Source organism: Oenanthe melanoleuca, chromosome 3, assembly GCF_029582105.1.
Source record: "Oenanthe melanoleuca isolate GR-GAL-2019-014 chromosome 3, OMel1.0, whole genome shotgun sequence".
Classification (NCBI taxonomy): domain Eukaryota; kingdom Metazoa; phylum Chordata; class Aves; order Passeriformes; family Muscicapidae; genus Oenanthe; species Oenanthe melanoleuca.
In genome coordinates this window covers 6,712,749-6,739,942 of record NC_079336.1, presented here as the reverse complement: position 1 = coordinate 6,739,942, position 27,194 = coordinate 6,712,749, and the positions used below count along the sequence as shown (strand labels likewise).

At 39.6% G+C, this 27,194-nt stretch overlaps 2 protein-coding genes across 5 annotated transcripts in view; one reads left to right on the top strand and one right to left on the bottom strand.

Annotated features, from left to right (window-relative positions):
• The window catches only part of KLHL29 (kelch like family member 29), a 386,641-nt gene extending 379,056 nt beyond the window's left edge, over positions 1-7,585 (top strand). For both annotated transcript variants that reach the window (XM_056487785.1, XM_056487786.1), the window contains one exon: positions 5,251-7,585. In XM_056487785.1, the coding sequence (XP_056343760.1) occupies positions 5,251-5,434 (184 nt within the window). In that variant the 3' untranslated portion in view covers positions 5,435-7,585. The remainder of the gene's footprint in view (positions 1-5,250) is intronic.
• Positions 7,586-15,389: 7,804 nt separating this feature from the next.
• The window catches only part of ATAD2B (ATPase family AAA domain containing 2B), a 73,824-nt gene continuing 62,019 nt past the window's right edge, over positions 15,390-27,194 (bottom strand). For 2 of the 3 annotated variants that reach the window (XM_056486810.1, XM_056486811.1), the window contains exons 25-28: positions 23,104-23,796; positions 21,363-21,490; positions 20,099-20,227; positions 15,390-18,740 (exon numbers count right to left, since the gene is read on the bottom strand). In XM_056486810.1, the coding sequence (XP_056342785.1) occupies positions 18,699-18,740; positions 20,099-20,227; positions 21,363-21,490; positions 23,104-23,796 (992 nt within the window). In that variant the 3' untranslated portion in view covers positions 15,390-18,698. The remainder of the gene's footprint in view (positions 18,741-20,098; positions 20,228-21,362; positions 21,491-23,103; positions 23,797-27,194) is intronic. The other variant, XM_056486813.1, reaches the window with a different exon arrangement.

The following is a 27,194-nucleotide window of genomic DNA, read 5'->3' as shown; positions in this document are numbered from 1 at the left end:
GAGGCCTCAGAAGACACTAAGCTTCAGACAGTCAAAACAATACACTAGTTCAGCCCATTTCAAATCTTTTGCAACCCTGAGAGTTACAAGACAGAATTTTGAAAAATTATTTGTTAACATTTCCTAATGAGGCTGATGTGATTTTTAGGACTTTAGGAAATTTCAAAGCAGTAATAAAATTAACATTTCTTGTAGTCCCACTGCTTGATTATATGTCCAGCATGTCATTGGGAGAGAAAAGTGCTGGAGCAAGAGCACCCAGGCATTCACCTCTCAAACATACAGAAAAAAAGACTGTGACGTTCTCTGCTTCCAAATCTTACTGCCCATCAGGAGACTTACATCTTCTCACTCCACTCAGCTCTTGTCAGGCAGCACTTCTGGTTCCCACAGCTCAAAAGAGACACAGATAGACTGGAGAGGGTCCAGAGGAGAGTTGGGAAGATGACCAAAAGGCTAGAGAGCCTGTCTGGTGAGAGAAGACTGAAAGAGTTGTGAGAAGAGACAGCTCAGGGGACTGTCACCGAGTATTCCAGCATGAAAAGAGCAGCTACATAAGGACAGAAGCTGTCCCTTGAGAAGCCATGGGAGAAGAAAATGGGCAACAGGTACAAGCTGCACAAAGAGAGGCTTCATCATGATGTAAGAATTTTTTACGGTGAGATCCATCATGCACTGGAACAACCTCCTCAGGGATGTGGTGAAATTCCCATCACCAAAGGTTTTCAGGATGTGATTGGACAGGGTGCAAGATACCACAAAAGGTTGGACTAGATGATCTTTCCAGGTCCGTTGCTGCCTGGGATGTTCTTCAATTTTTTGGTTCAGTGATTGGTTTGTCCATCAAGTCCTTTAACAGGCAGCTGTCAGAGAGGGACCTTCCCTGCCATTTGCTCAGCCTGGGCAAGGACTGAAAGGTGGATAGGCAGGGAAGAGATGCAAAGGGTGTTTAGATTACACAAGAACACCAGTCATGGACAGTGAGATCCCCACCAGCCCTTGGCACACCTCAGCCTCATTGGAATTTTCCTGGGAGTGTGATCCAGAGCTTCATGGAGGTCAGCAGATGAATCAGAAGAGCCATGACAGTGTCAGGGGACAGTCACAGCATGATCCTCTGACCCTGAACGTTGCTTGGGAAATGAAGGATGCCCAGGCATCTCAGGAGAATCAGTCATAGGGCAGGAGAAGCCTCTCTAGTGAACAGCAGTAATTACCTGCAGAGTAGAAAGCTGGGTCATTCATTAGCCTGCATGATAATAATTAGCTGAAACTAATTTTTTTTTGAAGGAGTGGCTGAAGTGATCTGCATTTGGATGCCCATTACCTTCTCCCCAGACATTCTGCTGGAGAGGTGGAGGTCTGGCTGCTCCACAGCCAGGGAAGTCACTGCCCTAAAGCCACCAGGGTCTGTGTCCCTGCAGCAGGGCTCTCTGGCACAAAGCTTCCTTCCTTCCTTCCTTCCCAGGCTCTGACAGCCTGTAATCATTTTATCTCTTAGGATTAATGGCACCAAGCAATAAACTCACATCCTAATTATTGTAATTATTTCTTTCTTTGTATGTCAGCCTTGGTAATGATGTTTTTACAGCTGATAGGATGGAAGGGAGGGGAGAAACGAAATATTGTCACAGTAAAGAAGAAAGAGCAATGAGCATACTCCTTTCCACTCACTTAAGGTTTTAGAACCCACTTGAATTTTCTTTTCCTTAAGATCCCAGAAATCAGTAGTGATTGTCCTAATACTACAAAGTAACTGCAATTTAGGATTAAATTCTTAATTATCTTAAGCACCTACCTGCCACTTTAGCCCCAGAGATGCCTGAATGTCTCCAAAGTTCCCTGTACATGTGAGGACCCACTGTGTGCTCAGAACTGTGAAGTATTTCTTCATGGTAGGAGCAGCTCACTGCTTTGCTAAACCTCAGGCATGACTCACAAGCTCAGCATTATGCCAGTCTTATCTACAGGAATTGCAGGAGGGAGCAGAAGTTGCTCCAAGCACCATTTAAAATTCATACAGTCTTCCAGAGGGTGGAATTCAGCATCCATTTCTTCCCCACTGTATCAGCACCATGATGGGAAGGTACAGGATTGAGCTGCTTGTCCCAGGCACTGGGAAGGAATTCTTTCCAGGGCTGTAGCCCAGGTTCCAGAGAACAAGGGAAGCACTTGCCCACTTGCTTTAACCCCAAATCTAGAGCATGGGCTGGGGAGGAGCCCAGACCCAGATCATTTTGGGAAGGTTTCCTTGGCTGCTCAGCAGTGGCAGCAGCTCTGGCTCAGAGTAGCTCCTACTAAACATGCCACAGAAGAGATTTCACTAGAAGGAATGTGGGTGGCTAAGATGTGACACAAGAGTTTGTAAAGCACCCACGTCCTTGTTTAGGGACCTAAGGTGAGATAGAATCCCTACGAAGGGAATACCAACACTTAAAGCCAGATTTCAGCTGTGCAGCACAGAGCCAGCAAAGAAAGGCTGATGGCTGCTTGGCTCCTGTTCCTGTGGTCACCTGTAGAGTTTTCCCTTTGGTCATTCCATTCTTCCCATACAGATCAAAAGCTCCATGCAGAGGAATTTCAGCAGTTAATGAGCAGTGAGTGGTAGACCAGCCCTGTACGGTGGTGGTGACCAAGGACTGAGAGATCCTCTGTACTGCTGTGAGGTGCTGCCATCTACACCAGCATATCCACACCACTAAATTAAAACTAAGGCTATTCATGGGCAGCAGATATTGATCATCAGCACTGATGGAACCAGCCTCAGGCTCTATGCTCCACACTAATACTTGTTTCAATTGCCCATTATTGATAGTTCTTCAGACAGATCTTTTTTGGGGATCTTTTGGAGTTTGTTTCATTTTTCCTACTTAACCTAACAAAACTGATAACCCATTTAATTTTTATTTTCTTTTTTCATCAAGCATTGTGAAGGAGTACTGTTTCAATTAGTAATCAGCATTTCATTAGAGAACCAGGGCAGAAGGGTTGCTTTGTACCACAGTCCATCTCTGACATTAGATCTTCTTCCACATCCCAAACCATATACCAAACAAATAAGCTTCAACTTCACAGTCCAGGGAAAAAAAAAAAAAAAAAAAAAAAAGTGAAACAAAACCAGCAACCACTGCCCGAGGGCCTCCGTTCTCAACTCTCATTCTTTCAGCAGCCCCTCCACCACCTCAGGAGGTTGGGATGGGGCAATCCTTCCTCCTCAGGCCAGATTTTGCAAGCTGTAATTCCTAGCCTGCATAAACAGTAACTTGTTCCTGTCCAGAAATGGGCTTTCCACCCCTCAGCAAATATGCTAAGTCCAGAACTGTGGTTTAATTAGCACATTTGTCTGATTTACTGGGTCAGCTGGTCCTGCCACCTCTGCCTCCTGGGCATAGGGACTAAGCCTTGGCAGGAGTTCTGCCAGGCAGTGCCTCTGCCACCAGCTCTGACTCCTTTGGAGGTGGGCTCCTTCTCTTTCAAAGCCATCTTTCAGGATGTCACTTGCTTTACTCAAGTCCTTATTCTTCCCCATTTCTCCCTGACGTTTGGAAAATAATTACCCGTGGTTCAGTAAGTTCATTAGCAAACTCCCTCAGGAGCCTGGGCTATGCATCATCCAGCCCTGCTGATTTGTGGATAGGCTCTAATCAAGTGCTTCAAGTCTCTCTCTCCTTCCTCCTCCTTTCAGATTAACAGTTATTTTGACAAGATTCTCATTATTTCCTATTTCCTGGCAGTACCCAGGGACTAGGCTTATTTGAGTCCTCACTGTTGTCATTGTGAGTTTATTTTTAACCTCAGGCTCTGCTTCTCCACAAGGACATCAGAGTCTTGTGTTCTTCAGAAGCACGTGGCATTGTCGGTGCCATTTTAGTCTCAGTTCATCCTGTGTCTTCCAGCGTTCTCTGGCTTTTGCCTTTATCACTTTTTAACTTTCCTCTTCCCACTACTTCAAAATTAGCCAGACAAAATTATTTTGCTTTTACCAAGCCTAGAGGATCCACTACACTTTTCCACCTTGTTAGATCTAGGCCACCTTCTTGGTTGCAATTAATTTCTCATCTTCCCGTCCCTCTTGTTCGCCGTGCTATCCCCTGGCAGGTGCATAATCTCCAACTCTCCCTTTTCCTTCCTAACACAATCATTCACCAGCTGCTCTCCAAATGGACCCAGTCACCAGAAAAGCCACTGCCAACCCCATCCAGATTAACACCTTTAAATCAACTTGGAAGGCAAATTCAGGCTTCCTGGCAGATGAAAAACAGACAACCCCAATTTTGGGTTCCCCTCCACACGGTGGGAAGGCAGCATGGAGCACATGGCAGGTTCTGCATTGGCTTTTCCCACCCAGATGCCTCTGCCATGCTCTGCCATTTCCAAATGCACATGTGGGAGCCCAGCCCCATCTTCATCAGACCAAAGCAGGGTCCTGCCATGTGCACCATTGCTCAAGAGGCCAGGGCATAAAGTGGAAGAAAGAGATGAGACCAAAGGGGAAGTTTTCTTTCAAATACCTTCCACATCTGTGCACCTTCCCTCTTAAAAGGAGCCTGTGGACCGTGGGACCAGCCCAGCCCCATTATTCTTGATTTACATGTGGTATCTGAAGTCAAGTACTTTGACTTTAGGAATGCAGTAAGGTTTTTTGTCTTCTTTAGATGCTAACAAAGAGCTGTCCTGTCATTCCCTCAACTGCACAGCCCTGACCATCACATCTGTGTGCTCCAGACCCACCTTGCCAAGAACAACTCTGGGGTTAGACAAAATCAGTGGGATCTCCAGGCCCCCATGCCAGGGCACAACCATGGAAGCAGCTTAAGCAGCAGAACGTATTTTGAAGTTTTTTATCCCCTATTTTGAAGCAAGATCTTATTCCAGCTGAGGTGATAGAAACCCCAAATTGCTTAGATTGGTTTTGTGTGTGCGAAGAGGGACACACCACCCTGCTGCTTTTGCTGCAGATCCCACATGTGTGGGCTGGAGAAACATCTTACTTGGACTTTTATCTGTTGTTTCATTAGAGACAACAGTTACCTACCTGGCAGGAACACAAGAAGGATTAATTTTGGGGAGAGAAAGGAAGAGAGAAGAGAAATGCTCACAGAGCTTTATACAGATAAGAACAAAAGGTGTATTCATTGTTTATCCATTGTTGTAAAAGATTTGGTCTGTTTTAGGCCTAAAAAGAAAATTGCTCAGTAAGACAACTAATTCAAACTAACTTTTTTGTTTTTGTTTTTTTAAAAAACACAGTGCTGTGGTTCTAGATGGAAAAATCTATGCTACTGGTGGGATTGTCAGCAGTGAAGGACCTGCCCTGGGAAACATGGAAGCCTATGACCCTAAAACAAACACGTGGACACTTCTACCAAACATGCCCTGCCCCGTTTTCAGACACGGCTGTGTAGCAATCAAGAAGTACATTCAGAGCGGCTGATGCTCCCCAGGAGTTGGATGGAGAACTGTTTGTGCCTGCTGAAAGCAGACAAGAGGAATACAATTACTTAAGGAACAAAAGCAGCAAAGCCAGCCAGTGAACATATTGCTCTAAAGTCTTGAATAGTGTCTACATTGAATGTAGAAAAATCATCCTCACCTTTTGGTGAACAAGGAGCAGAAAGCTCCGTGTTATGTAAGATATTGTAACTTAATAATGCAAGGGTGTCACTAGATGTTATAGTGGCACTTGTTCTGGACATCGGCTTTTGGTCAACCCAGGTGCAATAGAATTTCTCATATTTTTTAAGCTGGGGAAGAGAGGAAAAAAATAATCTGCATTTTACTTTAGAGCTCAAGCTTGATTCTTGAAATAACCATGCAGATTAGTTTTACTATTACACTTTAGGCATCAATCTATTTGAAAGGTCAAAGTGTCCTTACCACTTTGATTCCTACATTTGTTTCTAATACATGCTTTTCAATACCAATGACTGAGAGAGATCTTGTGTGATGACAGATGGCTTATGCTGATGTCAGTCTTCCATCAGATCTAACAAATATTTCAGTTCTCTAGAGAAGAGCCCAAAAGCAGGGTGAGGTGGGGACTGGGGAGAAGAAGAGTAGCCAATGGTAATAAATTCCATGCAAAATGATGAAAACAAAAGGTCTGTTGGGCTAAATGAGTTTCTGCTCCTGGTGATTGTCATGTGAGCACATGTGGCTGTGCTGGCTGTGCCCACACCAGGGCATGGGGGGGCTTCTAAACCTTTTCCTGCGGGTTTCTGCTGATTCACTTGGCAGTGCAAAATGGGAACTGTTTGGATTGCAGAGGCATTCTCCTGATAAAGCCACTCTTCACTTCTGGCCAGGATCACAGTAACGCGCACAGCACAGTGGGGCTTTGCCACGTGCTCATCAAACACAGAAGATGCCTCCTCTGGCCACGCACTCGGTTTTGGCTCTCAACCAAAATTCCTTGCCTCGGGATACTCGCCACTATCTTTTTATGTAAAGTCTGAGAAGTTTTTTATTTTACTTTATTTTTCAAGTTCCTTTCCTAGGTGTGAAAGCCTTATACTTCTTATTTACAGATTTTAAACACGTGAGTTTAAAGCCCATGGTAGAAAAATGCATAGACTTAAGCCCAGTGTAAGAGACTTCAAATTATTACTATGTAGAGTTGTAAGTATATGCACAGCACAGGGGTTATATTTTTATATATATTAAAATATTGTCTATCCAGAGAGCATTGTGATGTGGAAATTCTTTATAAATTTATACATAAAAGGAACAAATGGGAGATGGACTGGGTAACACAGAGGGGGCAGGGCAAAGAATCTTAAAATTCACCAGTAGGAAGTAACCCCAAGCTAAGGATTGTTTGGTTTCCTTCCAAGTAGAGGGAAAAAATTTGCCATACTTGCCTTTGCAGACTCAAATCCCAAATGCCATACCAGTAGTTCAAGAAGGAGGGTCCTGTGCAGGGTGTGGGTGAGATCTTGCATTCAATATCTAGTTGAATTTCATACCAAATACAGTAGACTTTTTATATGGAGGGAGGTCTGCCTACAGCTTTGGGGAAATCAATGCAGATGGTTAGCTAATCATCTTATTTTATTAATAATCATTTATAAAATAAAATTTTAAAAAAATAAATACATTTGTATCTTGCAGTATTTAAAGAAAATGTGCTCGAGTCAGCTGAGTCAAGTTATAGGGTGACTCAAGCCTCTCATTTTGACAGTGAGGTTCCAGCCTTTGTTATGCAGTTGTTTTATTTATTCTTTAAAGAAAAGAAAAATAATAAGCACAACAAAATTATATACTAGTATGTCATTTAAAGTATTTATGTCAAACAGGGTGCAAGTGTGAACCTAAAGATTGGAGCACAAGTTTCTAACTGCCTGGGGCAGGACTAATTTTAGTGTTGGTGTGTGTCTACCTCCAAAGGAGGTGCTACCTGTCAACAAGACTGAAACACATTCGACATTTCCAGTTTAGCTTATTTCTTCATTTCTCACACTGGAACAAAACTGGCTATTTCTGTGAATAATATTAAAAACAGGGTTATCTGTAATGGTATTGTATATAGTTTATGTTTACTGTTAAGTTCTTGTTATATTATAATAAATATATTTATAGATCTAGATTCAGCATCCAGATTGGATTAATTTTGTCATGATTGATCAAGAAAAAACACTGCACAAATGAGGACTCCATGTTTCAACCAAGCCAGGGATGAAAATGTATTAATCCCATCCAACTAGTTTCTCTTGCAAATCCAACAATTTATTGCTAATACTGAAACACTCGAAGTTTCCAAAGTGCTCTCATTCTCATTTCAGAAAAAACATCTTAGAAGTAATTTTTGATTTTATTCAGAAAGACTGCTCCCTGTTCATCTATTTTCCCAAACGTACTATTAAGTAAAGAACAGAAGGGCTCAAGATAGTTTAGGAAATGAAAAGAAACCCTGATAAACAGCTTTTTAACTTTATTTTTTTTTAATGAAAGCAAAAATATCTGCTGCACTGCTGCTGCAGTGTCTAGAAGATGAAAGCTGCATTTGCCTTATGGTCAAAATTCCTTCATATCCAGTGTGGGAGCTCTGCACCTCACTGGATACATCGTTCAGAGAGCAATTCCATGCAACCGTTCACGGCCTCTTTGATGTTTCATTAGGGTGTCATCTGGTAGTTGTAAAACTGGATCTGGAACAAAGATGAGCCAAATATAACTAGTCTCAAATACCACCACAGTGGAACATTTCAGCTGGATCTGAGGAGGTAATTTCTGTTCTGCACATTAACAGGAAGAGCCTAACATTTATTGAAATTGTCTCTGGTTCTTACAGAGTATTTAAAAGTGTGAACTGCAGTTTTAAAACATTTTAGTTTAGGCTTATTGGCTGAGGTTGAACAGCCTGTGAAGATTACTAAAAGCCTTGCAATTCAGTATTACAAAACCATGCAGCAATAATTCAGACCAAGTGGGGTAAGTTGCCAGCCTTTCATCAAGGCTCTGCACGCATCTCTTACTCAGCACTAGTCAATAATACTTGGTAGGATGAACAAGACACAGATTATTTACTTTACTTGTATGTAGAAATTTAGTTCCCCTCTGGGAAGTTGGCTGAGCACTTTTGCCAAATGAATCATGTGCACATACCTGCTCAAGAGATTCTTCTTCTTAAAAGCTTAAGAAATTCAGGGGGACAGGCTGGCTCAGCAGCCTGCTAATAAAAACTCTTTTACTCGCTGGTGTGACTCTCCCCTGGCTCACCTGGGAAGGAGAGTGATCTCCAAATGGGGCTGTTCACGTGTTCAGGTAATCTCCTACCCCTGACAATTTACACAAGTCATCCCCCTTTCTCCCGTTGTTTATAGTAAAACCTCAGCAACCCCATCTTTTCATTAACTGCAGGTAGGTGCTAAGGCTGAGCTTAGCACAGTGCAACTGCAGCAGCTAATGAAGAGCCCTGGGTACACTCCACTTGCCCTTGGAGGGGCCCAGACAAACGGAGCGCCCGCGTTGTGCGGCTGCAGGGATTAGCCAGGAGAGCAGCTGCTCCCGCCCGGCTCCAGCAGCACAAACGTGTTTCATCAGCTGAGGAGGAACAGGCACAAGTGGCTTCAGGTGCTCCACCACCCTCCAAGCTTCTTGTGGAGAATTTGTCTGAGAAAAAGGGAACGGATCCCAAAGCTTTTCTCCACTGTTTCCAATGCAAGGCATGGCCTCAGAACCACACTGCCTCCTTATCCCCACTGAAAAAAGGTGACTGAGTGTAATGCAGTATCAAATAAAACTACACACAGCATATGCAGCAGGACTTGGCAAGCTGCAACCTGTGCCAGGTCTGTAAGAAGACACTGACTCTGTATCCACTTGGACATTTTTAACTTGTCATGCTAATACAAGTCTTTTAAATTGGATGAGAACCTTAAGCTCACCCCTTAATGACTTCTTTCCCATTTTAAGTCAGCACAAAAGCAGGAGCTGAAGCATGCCTTCAGCTGAGGTAGAGATGCCTGCATGTAGAGGAAGGCAGCACTAAGTTCCCATCATCAGCAAGTGTTCTGGGCTGATAACTTCAGACTGCAGAAAAGGCCAGAAAGAAAATGGTCTGGATGGAAGCAGATGGATGCATCCCGGGCACGGTGTTCCCATCACTCATTACATTAAGCTGGACAGCAATACCAGAACAGAAACACCGCTTTCCCTCCAAAAAGCCAAGCTGTTTGAGGCATGATTACACACTCGCTGAGGTTAGAATTTGTGAGAACAGGAGCTGACATCCTGGGCTCCTCAGCTGAGCTCTGGAAGCCTGGAAACAAAAACCAGAGTGGCAGATATCATGAAAAACAACTCTCCCTTTGCTGGTCACCAGTGTTTTTTCTTTGATAACACACACTACTTTCAGGAAGTCCTCTTTTAGCTAGCAGATTTCTTACAGAGTAATAAATTCCAATTTTCTTTATCTAAACAAATTCTACTTCAGTCGGCAGCAGCTTTACACACAGTATTAAGTGGTTTGGCTCAGTTACTACCTGGGAGAAGGAAGCTCCAGTGGTGCCATCAAGCCATATTTGCCTCTGAATTTTTCACTAGTGATGAGCTGTACAATGAAGATTTGAAAGGCTCCCTGCTTTTAATTTCATAATCTGTTGGTTTTGAGCAGTGTTCTTTCTTCCTTTGGAGTTCATACATACCCCATATCCTACTCAGCAAGATTCATGCTGGCAAAATACAGTATCAAACCTTTGCTGTTGTCCAGCATCAGTGACTTTTTTCTACATTTTTGTGGCTAAAGAGCAGACACCTACCTAGGGTCACCTGTGACAGTCCTACAGAAGCATCAGCTTCTCACCTCATTAAAAACAATACATATCAATAGAAAATACATCTCACAGGTAAAAATGTGCCAATCCCTGCCACATCTTAGGAACTTAAGCAGTCTGTAATTTTTAATGCAATGTCCCTGTGCTGGTGGACAGCATCCAAATAAGGATCAGAGAATTGAGCAGGGAAGGGGACACACCAAATGCTCCAAGAGTATCCTGATGCTCCACCAGAATCACTGTCCCTCTACCACAGAAACAATAATCAGCTCTCACAAAGCAAGCCTAAACTGCCAAACCCACTGGAATTTTGGTAGCTATTTCCATTAAAAGAGATGATCTTCTACTAAGTTATATATTTTTGTGTCCAGTGAATGCAGTACTCCTTTACCTGTTACATCAATTTCAATTTTACCTGTTTGAATTTAGGCCCAGCTTTTCTGCAAGTTCCCTGTTTATGTACTGGAACATTTCAGGCTGAGAAAGCTGAGGCTGTTGATCCTGGAGGTTACAAGGACACCTCATAGCAACATTCCAGTAACTGAAGGGGGTCTACAGGGAATTCAGGGAGGGACTCTTTGACAGGAACTGTAGTGATAGGATGGGGGGAAATGGGTACAAATTGAGAGAAGGGAGATTTAGGTTAGATATTGGGAAGAATTCTTTCCTGTGAGGGTGGTGAGACACTGGCACAGGATGCCAGGGATGCTGTAGATGTCCCAATCCCAGCAGTGTTCACAGCCAGGCTGGATAAGGCCTTGAGCAGCCTGGTCTAGTGGGAGGTGTCCCTGCCACGGCAGGAGATTGGGACTAGATGATGTTTAAGGTCCCTTCCAAACCTTAACATTCTCTGATTTTGTCATAAAAAAGCCACACATAGCCTTCCTGGGGAAAATTAAGAGTTGAAATGTGGCAAGCTTGGGTATGGCTCATATTTCTGTTTACTCCTTGACAAGTGGAATTCCCTATGGAGATCAATATGTCCTGACTGCTTACTATATGAAGAGACTATTAGACTTTCCCAACTAGATAAGGGTTTTTAATTCCAGAGGTAACCTAACACTCAGCTATCTCCACAAAGTCTCTGCCCTGCTGACATTCATTTTTAATAACATGGGGGTATTTCAGAGAGTGCCAATAATGTGACAGTTATCAAAGGGCAAGTGAAATGACTGGGTAATTACAGGGCATTCACCTGACATCAAGCCCAAGTAAAAATGGAAAGATGGTATCTAACTAAAGTGATCATGAATCAAAGGGATAAGAAGAAATACAATGATTTTCTGGAAAATTGGCTGTATCACACAAAGCTGATCTCATTCTCTGACAGGATTACACATTTGATTGATAAGGTAATAGATTTTCAACAGCTTGTGACAAAATACTTCAACTTCCTCATGGTACAGTATTCAGACAGCAAATATTAAATGGGCTAAGAAAAGGCAGATTAATTGAGGAATACCTAATCTGCTCGAGTAATTCTCAATTTGGTACTACCAGAGTGTTTCTAATGGGGGAATCCTCTTCTCCCAAAGTTCTTGAAGGAAAATGTTGACATAAATCACTAGTCACAGACCTGTGAAAAAGGAGATTAGTCAAGAGAAAGATAATGAGGCCTGAACAGTTCAGATGTATGGTGCTGGCTCCTCTGCCTGGCTGGGACCCATAAAACTTCTTTTCATAAAGCTAAGCAGGACCTCTGAGAGGTGGGAATGGGGAACGCTGACATTCGGGATGGAGAACTGCATCATGGAAAGCTGCAAGTCTGAGAAGAGGCAAACAACAAGAGTTCCCAGCCCAATTTCATGGTATAAAAGGCCTAAATTGATCTTTAGATGTGCAAAAAGAGGGACAGGGAATGGGAATCAGTGATTTTTGCCTCTATAAATGGCACTGGTGGGACCTATGCTGGAATATCACATCAATTTCTTCTCTGTGAACAAATGTTTTAGAAGATGTTGAAAAATTGACCTATTGCAGAATAAAGCCACAAAATTGACTTAAAGCCTAGAGAAAATGCAGTGAGAGCCATAAAAAGCTTGTTCTTCAGAAAAAAAGATGGAGAGGCTACTTGATCACAGTGCATTAGTAACTTCATGGGGGGGAAACCAGGTATGAATAGCCTGAAACACCAAGAGACGACAAGAAGCAGAGCCTGGAAGTTGAAGCTGGACTGAAACAAATGAGGAATGAGGCACGTGATTCTACCCATGAGTTTTAACTACTCATGAAAAGTTCAGAGAGCAGGGCAGATGCACTCTGCAGACTAAATGCCTTTCCCAAAAACACTGTTAAGCCATGCAGATGCCAGCAGGCCCTGGGCATGCAGGAGATTAAATCATACGTGCCACAGCATCCAATTCAACAAACCAGTGTTTTCTGCTGGCATCATTCCCCGTGAATAAACCCAAATTTTTGTAACAAATTGCTGAACATTAAAAGCATCATTAGATGTCAGCTCATTTCCAATTCCAAAATTTATTCTCATGCATTGACAAGATTAACACTGTAAAATTTATGCTCAGCTCGTGCTTTCATGGCTGTCCTGAATCTTGTGAAAAGGAAGCCTTTTATTTTTAATAAAAAGCTTTTTTTCCTGCTGGACATGCTTTAGCTTTTAAAGCAAGACTCTGAAGCAGTCTAACCCCAGTACAAAGGTGAGACATTAACTTTATACCAGTTAAATCTCCTTAATGAAAATGTAGTCTTACATGCTTTTATTATACTTCAAATGTCTATAGAAAACAGTAATTTCCTATCACCAAAATCAGATATCACTGTTCTTCCAGGCAGCCTCCACACAGAAAGGATTCTACAAGGTATAACAAAGTCAGCAGAAAAGTGCCAGATCTCTACCATGAAACTGTAGCTGGAGCTTTGGAGATCACTAATAGGTTCTTAGCTAAAACATTATTTTCTTTTCCTTCTACAGCAGAAAGATTCCTTCTTAGAAATCTAAATGAGTCCAAATTTAACATATTTTCTAGGATTAATTAATCCTCTCTATTCTGTTTCACTGCCTTTGATGAATAAATGTTTCAAAGAGAGTCCTTTTGAAACTTGACTTTAAGTCTTTCCTTCTTCCCAATGCAGAGTCCCAAAGTGGACAGGTCATCTTCCAAACTCCTACTTTCACATAGACACAGTCGAGCATCTCTGAGTTATGGGACAAATCAGATTTTATACCAAGGCAAAAGGATTTTCTCATTTCCACAACAAAACCATGATGACAAAATGGTGTGCAGCCACCCAATCCAAGGGATCTGTACATTTCTCACATGTGCTCTGCCAAAATCCAGACTGCTGGAGGAGAAGCAAACCCAGCAAACCAGAGGAGTCCAGCACAGCAGAACCAGCCCCACTTTGTCTGTTGGCCATCATGTCCTGGGGGCTGCATCACTGACACCCCAAATGTGGAGCCTGAGCAACCTCTGCCCCCAGCCTGCCCCACCCCTGTAACTGGATGTGAGGAATCACCTTCTGCACCTCAGCCTTCAAAGCTGTGTTATTCCACATCAGCATTCCAGACCAGCCAATCTCAATGCAAATGGCCAGGTTCACACTAACATTCCACTAAAAGTGATGAATCCCTTCCAAATCTTAGCTGCTTAACATTCTTTTAAAGGGAAAGGAGTTTTCCTGATATAAAAGTAAGGCTCAGTGTAGCGTAACTCAAATGCAATTCTAAAATAAATGGAATTTCAGAGTACTCACAACCATCTACTGGCAGTGGGTTCAAGCAAAATATACTTCCTATGCAAATGATCACACTGGAAAAATATGACTCACCTAGAAATGGAATGAGGCTGAATTAATTAGTGTTAAAGTTTATAATCCCTCATTTTTACATAATAGTTACATGACCACAAGTGAAGCATAAAAGGAGGAGGAAAAAAAAATTAAGTGTTTGGCTTCATTAATCAGTTCATAAGTTTACTGATTTAGTTTGCAGAATTTATTCACATGCAGTGCTGGCTTAAAACCCCATATATTACAAGTCCAAATCCTACCCAAGATACAGAAGAAAAGGATTTAATTTTTAATTTATTTAAATAAATTACATGAAGAGCTTAAGGAGGAAACAGAGAATGTGCAGCACTGCAAATTTAAGGAAATATGGGAAATTGAATTTCAAAACTACATTCAAGGCAGAAACCAGCAGCAGAAGGAAGTAGTATTAAGCAGTGAACACTTGACAAATACGAATGTTGCACAAGCATCTGCTAAGGCTTTAGGAACACCCACCCTAACTATTTCTTACTAAATCATGCTTGTCAAGTACCACTCAAAATTCACTAAGTATCTTTACAAGAATCCTTTTGTCAGTTCCCAAATATTTCGTCTCTTTTGACTGATTATTTTTACAGCCACTGTCAGAAGTCAGACCTGGAGCTATTCTCTGTTAACATGGCCATTCCCTCTCCTGAAAGACAAAGAGAGACACAAGACCTCACACTCTACTTCCTTTATTCAGACTGCAAACCCAAGTATGGTGCTGGTACCTGCAAGGCCATTCAGGTCAAACACACCTGCCCATGCTGAGCCCAGGCTCCCAGCAATCAACTTCATTATTGTACAACAGGTATTCAAGTTAATATCTAATTGTGCTTTCAAAGCTGCATATATACAAGTGGAATTGGAGTCAGATATGAAGCTAAGTTATTACTTACTACCCCCTTCCTCAACTACTCTTTTGTCCAGGAGCCCTGCAGTTTAAGGTACACAGAAAGAAAAAGAGAGATGTCCAGGGGTGTTCTGTGTCCTACACCTCAAGAGTTCATCTATAAAAAAGCAAAACAAAAAGCAAATCCAAAGTTGTAAGAACAACTTTGCTAAATATAATAAATAGAAAGGAAAGAGTATTACCTAAAAAAAAAAAAAAACAAAAAAAAACAACAACAACAACAACAAAAAAACAACCTCTAATTAGAAGCCATTTCTCTAATGAACAAACACTGAAACCAGAAGTTAGAGCAAACTGCTCAAAATAACTCAACAGCAAGATCCCAAATTGTCACATCTGAGCTACAAAACCAAGAAGGCCTAGTTAGGAAAAGACTGTTTTCAGCCAGGAAGCAGCATTTCTTTTAAATACAATTTTGAAGGAGCTAAAGCTGTGTTTTCTTGTCATCTTTATTCAAGTATTTCACAGCAGTTATATTACAAATTACAGTAAAATGTTCAAAATTTCCAGAAGTTCAAAAAAATTAAATAACTTACTTCAAACTAACGTAAAATGAAGTCAAAATGCAAAACATCAATTTAAACACAATTCTGAATAAAACTATAGAATCCAAAATATACCATAGCTGATGAAGGAAGTCTACTTAATCCACAAAGTAGACACACGTTAATGAAACCAAACAGGACGCCCCAATGTCTAAATAACCCAATGTACAAGATACAAAAGATGCAAGTACAAGCCCAAATTCAAGCTTATGTTGTGATTACAAAATAAAACAAAAACAAAATAAAAGACTATCAGCTGCAGGACCTGCCATTCAGGAGACTGAAGGTAAAACCAGCGCTGACTCACCAACTTAATTAAAAAAAAAAAAAAAAAGGAAGACAAGATATTACAAAACCCAGTATTCCTATAAATACATTGGCATATGAGGAAATCAAGTAACAATACAGAGGACACAAAACAAAACAAAACAAAATAATCACAGGTGAGATTCAAGCTTGCAAATACAATTAACTCCAGAGCCATCACCCAAGAGCAACTCTATCACTCCAAAACAGCCCCCACCCCCCCAGGCCCCCAAAAAACCTCCTCCTCCTGGCCAGCCACATTCCATAGAGTCCAGCACAAGGACTCACACAGGAGTTTATTTGCAATTTTCACAACAAGAAACAAGGAAGAGAGGTCAATTTGTACAAACTCTTGCCAGTGCTATGTGGCAAAAAAATTAAAAACATACAAAGAGTAAACAAGTTTAGACCACATGGATAGATTAACAGCTGTTTTAACTCTATAACCACCAGACATCTGTAAAGGAAAACAAAAACTGAAGTGTGGTTATTTGGGCTAAGAAGGCGAGTATATCATTTTAGGTAAGCTGTCCACTAGAACATCTGATATTAGCTACGTTTCTCTAAAACAACATGGCAGCTCCTCAATTAGTAAAGTTGCCTCTTAATGATTTTTTTCCCAATCAACAACTGACAGTAAAAATTTTCCTTTAGAAACCTGACCTTTTAGAACCTTTTTTAATGCTAGGCATTAGCTTAAACTTGCTTTTTACACTCACTGGTGACTAAAATTCCCAACTGTTTTATTTTATATAAATTTATTACCTTCTTAAAAATGAATGCAGTTTTATCTTCCACAAGTGCTGCTGTTACTTGAACAAAAACTTCTTTGAGTAAGTGAAACTGGAATAAATATTTTTAAAAAATTCTGCAGCAAGAACCTGAGACTTGCAAAAAACCCTTTTATCAGAAACTTGCTACAAAAAATCTGCTACATATCATTTAATCAAATCTTAAAGTTTGTAACAATTTCCATCAAAATACAAAATGCTGTTAATGTACCAGACACATAAATATCTCAAACAGGTATGATGCTAATAAATACTAAATGAAACATGGAAAAAAATCCCATAATCAAATCTGAGATCAAAGAATCTCATTTAAAATGTGTTTTCTGCTTGTTTTTGTTGTTTTTAATCGCACTTTCCCACCTAAAAAATACAGTGTTTCTGCATGGGTTGCATTTAGGTGTAACTAGATATACATGAATGCTTAAAACCTTTTTCTGCCATTACCTATGAAGAAAAACAGTGGCATCTGGGGGAGAAAATGCTCTAAGACAGAGTGATGTTTAAGCAGAATGGACAAAGCACACTGGATTGCTGCAGCAGCCCAAGGCCCACGTTCCTCTCTCTGCAGCACTACCCTGGGATGAGCCGTAGAGGTGGAGACAAGTCCCTAAGCCTGGGTTTGTACACAGGAGCAGCGTGATTACAGTCCTCCATAAACACTGGTGGTAACTAAAATACAAAAAGCTGAGGTAGCTCAGTATCTCTGCAGTAGTCTGTTTTCTCTGTTTAAAAACCAATCACACTGCTTTGCATATTTCTGGACAGACACTTCTGCAGCTACGTAGGGACAGTCACAATGAATGGTTCACGATGGGAACACCAGCCAACTGCTCTACAACACTTTCCACATGGGTGTGACATAAACCAGCCCAGGTAATGTTCTAATACCGAGCCTGTGATAAAACAGAAAAACTGCCTAGACTGTTCTCTCCAGTTGCCAGAAAGGAAAAGTGTTGACCTACACAATTCCAGCCCAGAGAACTCTAAGAAAAGATGGATTCGAAAGGCTCTCTTCCAATCCTCCCCACAGTAACAATCTTTGCACAGAACAACTTGTGAAACCTAAGAGAAGTTTTATTTTCAACTGAAGTTGGGCTCCAGGACTTTGACCAACTATAGTGTGTTCTTGCCTGCACTGCACAGTCCGAGCTGTATTACAAACACAGACCTTCCCAACAAAACCTGCCAGTATTAACCTTGTTTTCCTTAGAGAACTCACACTGGAAAACAAGGACATGGTGGGAAAATGCTTCATTTTTAGCAACACAGAAGAGTTTCACTGTGTAACTTGTTTCTAAAACAAAATATATACCAATGAAAAAGGAATTTCACCATTTTGGTAAAGTATGTGGCTTTTTCAGTGTGTCTTAGTTTAGTTCTGTAGAGTAAGACAGGCATTATAGAACCATAATACTGTTTGCCATCCAATGAAGAGAATATAATTCCTCCTTTTGGAGATCTTCATTCTGCAGACAGCTTTCTAACATTGCCATTTGCTATAATCCAAACAAATTGCTTAGCCTTATCTTTCTCAATTGACTAAAAGGCACATTAAAGGCAGTTCTAGAGAGCCTCATCTTCAAATTACTGTACATCCAGTTACTCAAGATTCCTACCACAATGCATCACTGCCTTCTTTAGGACAGATTTTTTTTGTCCATAACCCCAGAGAAGAGAAAAATTGGAAAAAAAAAAATAAAAAAGGTTGCCTGTTTAAAAATATTCAACTTAGATCTGCTCTTTCCAGTCCTCTTGTATGTGTTGGTCTTCACTTTGCCTGAAGTTTCCCCAAAGATAATGCATGTAGAGTGAACAAGAGCAGGAATGAGAACAGTTTCTGTAGCACCAAAAATCTCCAAGCTGTGGCATTGTATGCTTTATTTATATCAGATACAACTATATGAAGTTCCGTTTGGTTCTTGTAGGCTGGTTGGTTTCAGGTACCTGAGACAATAGCACCAAATTCAACAGAAACAGAAAGAGAGAGCACTTAAGACCAAGGCTCTGCACATACTTGGTGCAAATGGAAACTGAATGGCTCAGAGGACTGCTCTCCCATGAGCAGTTTGAGAGGAAAAACCCACCCATCTTGACGAGTTCACAGGAATGTTTCAAACACATGAACTGTTCTTTCCATCTCCTGCAAGAGACACAGACCATTAACTATTCATAAATACAGAGAAACAGAAATAGAGTTACTTTACATAGTAGTACTTACTGTGATACTGGTTTTAATCTGAACAAATAAATATATGAAAACAGATGTTTCTGTTTATTAGCTGCTATCTGCTAGCAAAATATGGTAAAAGAAGGAACTCATTAAAGAAGTATTAATGCAGAAAAGCACTCCACTATGACAGTCCATGAGAAAATCAAGGCTTATTAGGGTCACTTATATAATTAATGTGCTCAATATATATTAGGAAAGCACTGCAGTGGCACACTGCATGAGTTCAAGTCTTACTGCACACTTATGCTGTTGCTGACCCAGCTGTAATCACATGTCTGCACAGTTTGGAAAATCAAAATAAAGATTGGTCTTTACATGCTCCTGCTGGACAAATGCCTTTTTAATCTACCTAACATCTTGCACAGACTTTCAACACATTTTTAGGTGAAGATGGCAGGGGATAGCATGAAAACGGTTTGAGATGTATTCTGCAGGAGCTCTACAAAACCTCCTACTATGGCTTTTCCAGGTTTTGCTGTAAATTATTCATGGAGAAAAATATTTAGTGCTCAGTGCTTTCCAACTGGAAAGTAGCAATTGTTGTCCTTTTCTCAGCAGGGCTGGTTATCAGCAAGCTGATCCAAACCCCTCTGCAGTTAGAACAGTGGTGATGGAGGAAATGCACACCCAGAGCTGGCATCAGCCTGTGCCAATGGTGAAATGACCAATTTGCTGTTGATGTACAGGAGGCCTTGGAGGGCAAACACTTCAGTGACAAAGGATGATGGCAAAGCAGACACCTGGCTTCCACCATGCAGCACTGACCTTCCCAAGACTGTACTTACTGATCAAGAGAGTGTTCACACTTCTAAGGCCCTGTATGAAAGTCAGACTCTGCAAACTGCATGGACCAGAGGGGAGTCTGGCCGAGTTATACCCACGCAATTAAGGGCAACTGCAGCAACACCAGGTCAGGTTGCCTGTGAAATCACCACTTCACATCCACTGTTAGTCTTGCCACACATTGGGAAACTGCTTCTACTCCATTTTACTGTGCTAGCATGTGCTTTTCATGCTGCTGCATTCTCTCCCCTTTTTCCTCCTTTTTTTTTAGGTTAAATTCTTAATCCTCTTCTGCAGAAAGCATTCTTAGAAACTACCAGTTTTTAGTTACTGTACTAAGCTTTTTTCTTTTTACAGGTACCTCCTTCAAAGTGTATTAAAGGTTTTGCCTGCTAGGTAGAACAATAAATTGACAGATTAACAGTTTCTGAAAAGCCTATCTCACAATATTCAGATAAAGAATAAAAGATGCTGTACAACATCACCTCTATAAGTTGTGATTTGTCATAGTCTCTACGGTGTCTGTAGATGCATTGACTGAGGAGTGAATACAATCTCTCAAGTTGGTCAACAGTCAGGTTGTCACTTTTCTTAACCACCACATCAAGCAGTTTCTGTTGGAACAACAAAAGGTGAAGTTAAGTGGGTTTCTAGAATAATTTATTTTAAAAATTTAAGGATAAATCAGAAATGCAATGTCTCTCTGAAGCCCTCCTTCAAAGAGATACATACAAATGAAACCTGGGTACCACACCTGGCTATCAGCAAGGCTACTGCTTCAATGTTAATACAAAAAGAACTTGACGTCTCTTTTCATTTCTCTGTTTACACCCACACTTTTCTTCTTAAGATTCTTTACTCAGTAAAGCTGGGGCAATGTTCATTCTTTTGGAATGTTACTTCATCCTATCTCATCTTGGTCAGTCATTGTAACAAAGCAAACCCTAAAAACTGCTTTGATGGCTAAACCAGACATTTTTAAGAACTTATACTGACAGGGAAAAACAGCACCATCACATGAAAACATTTGGACTTCCAAATGTAGATAAACAGAACAAAGAAAGAGAAGGGGTTAGAAGGACGACACAACACATGTAAAATTTCTCGTAACAAAGGTGAAAGTATTTTACATAGTAGCAAAGAGTGACATTTAAGATGGTTTTTCTTCTCCTGTCATAACAATTCTATGGTTTCCAAAGAGATTATCATTTTTACTACACAGAAAATGGGATCTAAATTTCATAGGTCATAGTAGATCAAGTTACTTTTTACAACAGAAGAGAGCAAATTTTGTTGTAACTTTGCTTAAAAAAAACTGAAAGAAAATTAACTAGCAGTCAAAACATCAACACAAATTGTGCTTTCCAATCCACTAAGTTTTCTCCACCAAGTATACCTATACAGGAAAAGATGATGTTAACTCCCAATTACCAGGCACCCAGCAGTTTCTTGGTACCTGGCACAGCCAATTAACACATATGAGTACCTGCAAAAATGGCAATTAAAAGAGTGGACTGCTGTGTCATTACTGGATTATAAGGGTAGTAATGATGGGACAAGTAAGGATTTCAGTAGTTTTATTAACTTTTCATCCACAAAACACTGACTGACAAATCATTTCCAAAGGTCACTACCATTATAATACTTGTTTGCAGTCAAAACTAAAGGAAATGTTGCTTCAGAACACACAAAGGAAGCTTTTTTCATGGAGTCTGCTAATAGTTCAATTTAATTTTTTAGTTCTGTTACCTTTAGTCTGTCATGGTCAACAACCACAGAGAGTAAGGGATCTGAAGGTTCCTCTGGAACCTGCTCCAAACTTGTGGGCTTTGACTGCTCCACAGCAACTTTTCGTGTTTTCTTGCTTTTGAACAAACCTGTAATTTGAAAAACAATTCTCAGCACTGTCAGTCCCACAAAATGCAGCCAATGTTTCTTTACTTCAGTTTGATTTTGCTTGGTTGTTTTTTTGGGTCATTTTGAATCAAGCAAGACTGTAGCAGTGCACATTATCCATCACCTTTGCCGAATTCTGAATGTTCACAGGTGCACAAGCCCACAGTCAGAAGACACACACAAAACTGGCAATTTTTGAAATCCAACTCCAAAGTGCCAACTTTCATTTTTGAATGAAAACTGAATTCCACTAAGAGTTTTCTCATCATATCCAACAACAAATTAAACAACTTTAAAGACAAATTCACACACTAAGAAAATGCTGAAATTCTGCTCAAGTGAAACAAATCCTCATTTTTCTCTCTAAAGCATCCTATGGCTTCATCACCACAGTATTTCAACATCTGCTCTACTTCAAACCTCATGCTTTTGTTACACATTTCTGTTTTCTTCCAGCTTTGTATTCAAGCTATTGGCCAACCCTGTTGCAAAGAACAAAATAATTTCCCATCTTCTTATATACTCCCTACATTCATTCACTATTTTTCTCCTCAACTATTTAAAATGTCTTTTCTTCTGAAGATCCCTGCTATTATAACCATCCTAAAGCATACACAACTCACCTACCAACTTCAGAAATGTAAAGGCTCTTAACACATCATGCTCTTCTTGTGATATTCCTAGAACCTTTCTTGTATTATTCTCCTTACCCTTAGAGAAAATATGTATGTACAAACACAGCAAACATGTACACAGTAATCTTCTCATAATTCAGATCTCTCATTAAAGCTCATTTACTTTGTAAATTTCAGTGCTAACTTTTGAAGTAAAGATTTCATTCTTTCAGATAATTCTGAAAGCTCATTAAAAAGGCAATCATGTATAAGGATTCTATTTCTGTTCCCTGAGGAAACCATCTCTCTTGTCTTCAAAGGACATGGCCCCTTCTTTTATACACCACCAGGATTTTCCTTCTTCTTCTCTTATCTTTCTCCTGCACTGTATTCTGTTCAGTGTGACTCCAAAGCCAGATACCTTCTCCAACAGATAAACAACAATCTGGCTTTTGCTGAGTTAAACTGAGTTACTCTTCAACTTTAGCTACGAGCAAGTTTTTAAAGGAATAAATTCTTTATTTCTATGCATTTTTTACTCAATATCAATGATACTATTATCATATTTTCTAACAAAACCAGTCAATATCTATCATGTAGATCAAAATATAAATCAGACAGAATATACAAATCAAAATATGTATTATATTTATCGCTATTTATAATATTTTTAAATATTTAATTATTGCTTTAACGTTACCTCACTATTTCCCACAAAGCTGACAAATATGAACAGAGTAGTGTTAGTGTGGAGATAACTTTCTTGCCTAAGATAAAAATACAGCAAGCCAAGATTGCACTTTTAATTTCTCTATGTGGAATTAAATGCTGTAAGTATATTAAGAGTTTCAAATAAATAGTCAGCAATTAATAAGATATTACTATATTATAATAATTGTAACATAATATATTACAGTGAAAAATACACACATTAACTTGGACACTGAGATAAAGACAGAAACATGGAAAACAAGCTATACCTTCTTTATCTGCTTCAGCATCTTTAGTTTCAATGTCTGTGCTCTGTAGTGTTTTCTCATTATTGCTGCAATGTGGTAACTCAGCTTTCACCAGATCACTTCCTTGACTTCCACTGGAAGCTTCCATTTTCTCCTTTGGCTGATCTTCAGATAAAGATTTTTGCTTGTTACTAGACCAATCACTGTTGTCACAGGGTGAAACAGCAAGTGATTCTACTTTACCATTATGACAGGCTGGAAGAGGTACACCTTCGGAGCTGTGTACAGACGTCTCTCCATTCACACAGTCCCCTTTCAACGTAGAGTCCTTCCTTAAATCCTTCTCAGCACCCAGGGTAATACTATCAGTTATTAATAGGGATTCATTTGAGCTCTCTTCTTCTGTGGATGCAAAATTGTTTTCCTTTCCTGATGTCCCATTGTTAAGCCTCTGCTCTGCATCTATATCCATAATATCACAAGAGGATTCATCATTTGTCATAGAGAGGTCTCCTGTTTCCTCTCCATTCTCCTCAATGCAGTCAGTGCTGATCTCTAGCTCTCCATTTTCCAGCAATTTACTGTCCTCACCATGATTTTCATCATCAGCAAACTTTGCATCATCTTCATCTTTCTTTAAATTATTGACTTTCCTCTTTTTAATAATGCCTTTGCCCCACTGTGAGCGCCGTCTGGATTTTCTCCTTATTCGAACTGAAAACAAACACACAAACACTTTTAGATGCACAGGTACCCCTCAGTAAAGAGGCCAGGATATAAAAATATGGTGCTGTGTGAGGCAATCAAGTATCTTCACTCTTCAAGGAAAAATAAGCTGTCTGTTGATTTGAATGCAAGCAAATTAGAGGTAGCAAGGAATTTTAGAAGTCTAACGAGTGGAACTCAGTCATCCACTCAATTCCTAAACTATGGAAACAAGAAATTCCTACTAAAACAGCTAAACAGTAGTAGTTGTAGTAGTTTGTAGTAATTTGGGTAACTCATTTGGGTAATGTGGACTCTAAAGACAGTCAGTCTCATTTTTTCCCTTTTTAGCTCATCAGTGATTTGAAATGATTATACAATAAAACAAATGAAAGTGCAATCCATGGTTTCATAGAATTATTCAGGTTGGAAGGACATGAGGAAGTCTCGGAACCAACCTGTTACTCCAACCAGTCAGCTGTGAGGGCCATATTGCATGACTCAACTTGAAGCAACATAGGCATGTGATCCTTTTTTCATTATTTCTCCATGAAATTTTACTTTTTTCTTATTTCTTAGTTGTGTTTTCTGTGCCTTTGAAAAATTACATTTTTCATTTCACATTTACATTTTTTTATACATTTTATATTTTTTAGAAAGGCCATTTTATTTTATTAACCTATCTGCAAGTGAGATACAACTAAGGTATCACTCTAAAGACTTTGGGGCACATTTGTAATTTGATGAGCAAATGCAGAAGGAAGACCATTCAAACCTAATACTATTGTCAACATCCCTTCCAAAAGTACTAACTTGACACAGCTCAGAAGACCAAAGAAGACAGGGGAAAAGTGAAGCTTCTATGTTCAAATCCAAGCAATGATAAAGACTGTTCTATTTTTTCAAAATTGCTTAAGTTGTGGCCAACTACTATAAGTGAAAATCATAGCCAACAGTAACCAGAGACTGACAAATTTCCTTCCATTTTGAAGAGACCTCTTATGCGGAGCACCTCCATAATATTCTTTATATTTCTAAGTTGCTTTGATTTATGGGGTATTAAGCCCTGCACCTGTGTCTGCCAACCACACACTGAGTTACAAAGATCTTGCTTTGAAGATACAAGCACTATGCAGGTACAAGTGTTGAGAATTAATTCACAGCCACTCAGAAGCACAGTTGTACTTCAGAACTTCTCCCCATGAGTGCTGTATGTAAGCAGGTAGTTTAACAACTATATTAGCAGTAAACCTTAACCTTTTAAAGTTATCTAAAGATACAATCACACTGCAATAAAAACAGTCTCACTTGGAATGTATATTTATTGTTACAAATAATCTTTATGAGGAAGTGCAAGATTTGAGGGGGGAAATATCCCCTTTTTTCAGCCATATTCAGGATTTGATAGTGACTTCTACAGTGAGTGTCACTCTTTTATTGATGATGAACTACAACCTACTCACATAACTTTTTAGGAGTTCATGAATTTTTTTTCCCTAGATTGTGCAAGAAATTTTCACTAATCACTGAAGCAGCAAATCTGAAACTAAACAGGGAAATGTAAACTTACAGACAAAAATAAAAATAATCCTATTATTAGACAATGGATTGAGCCTCAGTGCAACACCAAATATGGGTAAATAAAACACAGAAGGAGAGTACAAATGTTTCAAAGGAAATCTAGTACATGCTAAATGTATAAATAAGTTGACATTTTTAAAGATACAATGATTTTTGGCTGTTTTGGCAGACTTTGCTGTAATTCAGATAGATATATCAGATACATTGTGAAGTACATTTGACATCTTTTATTGTACTTCAAATATTTACTGGCACATCCCTTCTGTCCACACTGTGAGTTCCATCTGGGATGAAAATCCATAATTTGACCAAATACACAAGTACATTCCTAAAATTCTTAGGTGTGAGAGAAATCACTTTAAAGCAAAATGGAATTAATCCTTATATTACCCATCTCATTAAATTTCAATTCTTTCCCAAGTGAGAGTCAGCAAGCCCAGCTATCTCAGTGTCTTGTGCAGTATTTTTGAACAAACATTATGCATGTTGTTTTTTACTCCTGTTTTTAATTAGGACAAAGCAACAACAAAAAGTGAGGCAGCAATGTCTTTTGGGATGAGAGAGGAAATTCTGGTTCCAGATCCTTAGCAACCAAAACACTGTTATTACAAAGATTTTTCTTTTACACAGAGTCAAGCACCTAAATGAGTGAAAAGTTGGGCAAGGAATACAACACCACCACCAACAACCAAAAAAAAAAAAATCAACAAAAAACACTACCAGTCTTTCTGCCCTGCTTAATTCCCCCAGTAAATTTAAGGGAGTGGTACAAGCAGGAGAAGTGTTTAATGGACCAGAGAACGATCTGACAAACTGTAGACACTGACACCATCACCTATATTGGTCCCCTTTATATTCACTAGGAATAAAAAGGCAGGAAACTGAATTCTACAGGACAGTTGATTATGATTTTAGAAGGATGAAAGAGCTACCACAGGGTAAAACTAATGCAAAACTGATGCAAAGGGTCAGTGGGGAGAACTAATGGGTTAACAGATTGCTGCTAAAAAATAAACTTAACCTGAAATCACATCTTCACTACCTTAATGTATTTTAAAAGACTGTAAACTATCAAGAGCAGGCACCAAACTTTTTATTTTCTAGTCAGTATGAGTCATGACACAGTATCAGCTTCCTGTAGGCAACAGAATGAGACAGTTATTTACAGAAGAAAAATTTTGTTTGAACTTTGTTTAAAATGAACACAGTGCATACACTTGCAACTCAATGCCTTAACACCTTTTCAATTACTCCTTTTAAAACTAGTCATTAGAAATCTCCCCACTGATACCCAGTCTTTTGGCAGTATTTGTGCCAGAGGCAGTGGAAATACTACTGTCAGAAAAATCCTGCTTTATAGAACTCAGTTTCTCTAACTCAAACTATTATAAAAGCAATTATTCACACATGAATACATTCACTTGCCTTCTAAATTGGCCAACTATTCACTCTATAATCTTCCCATAACCTCTACTGATTTGCTAAAGAGATCTTAATTTCAGTTCTAGCTTCTGTCTGGTTTGCTTTTTTCTAAATCACTAATAAGCATTTTTAATAACAATAAATATCTGTCTGACCACAAATCACACCTAACATTTCACTCAGGTTCACATGAAGTTGGTATCAAAACTAAGCTTCCCCTGTTCTTTTTCTTCCTAAGATGCACAGCCTATGCAGACAGCATTTTTAGAGTGTTACGTAATACAGTGCAATTAATCACTGAATACAAATTTACATTTGTATTTTCAGAGTCATCTGAAAGACCCATAAACAAGGCAGACAGCATTTCCCCTAGGCATGATTAAAAAGAAATTTTGTACTGTCCT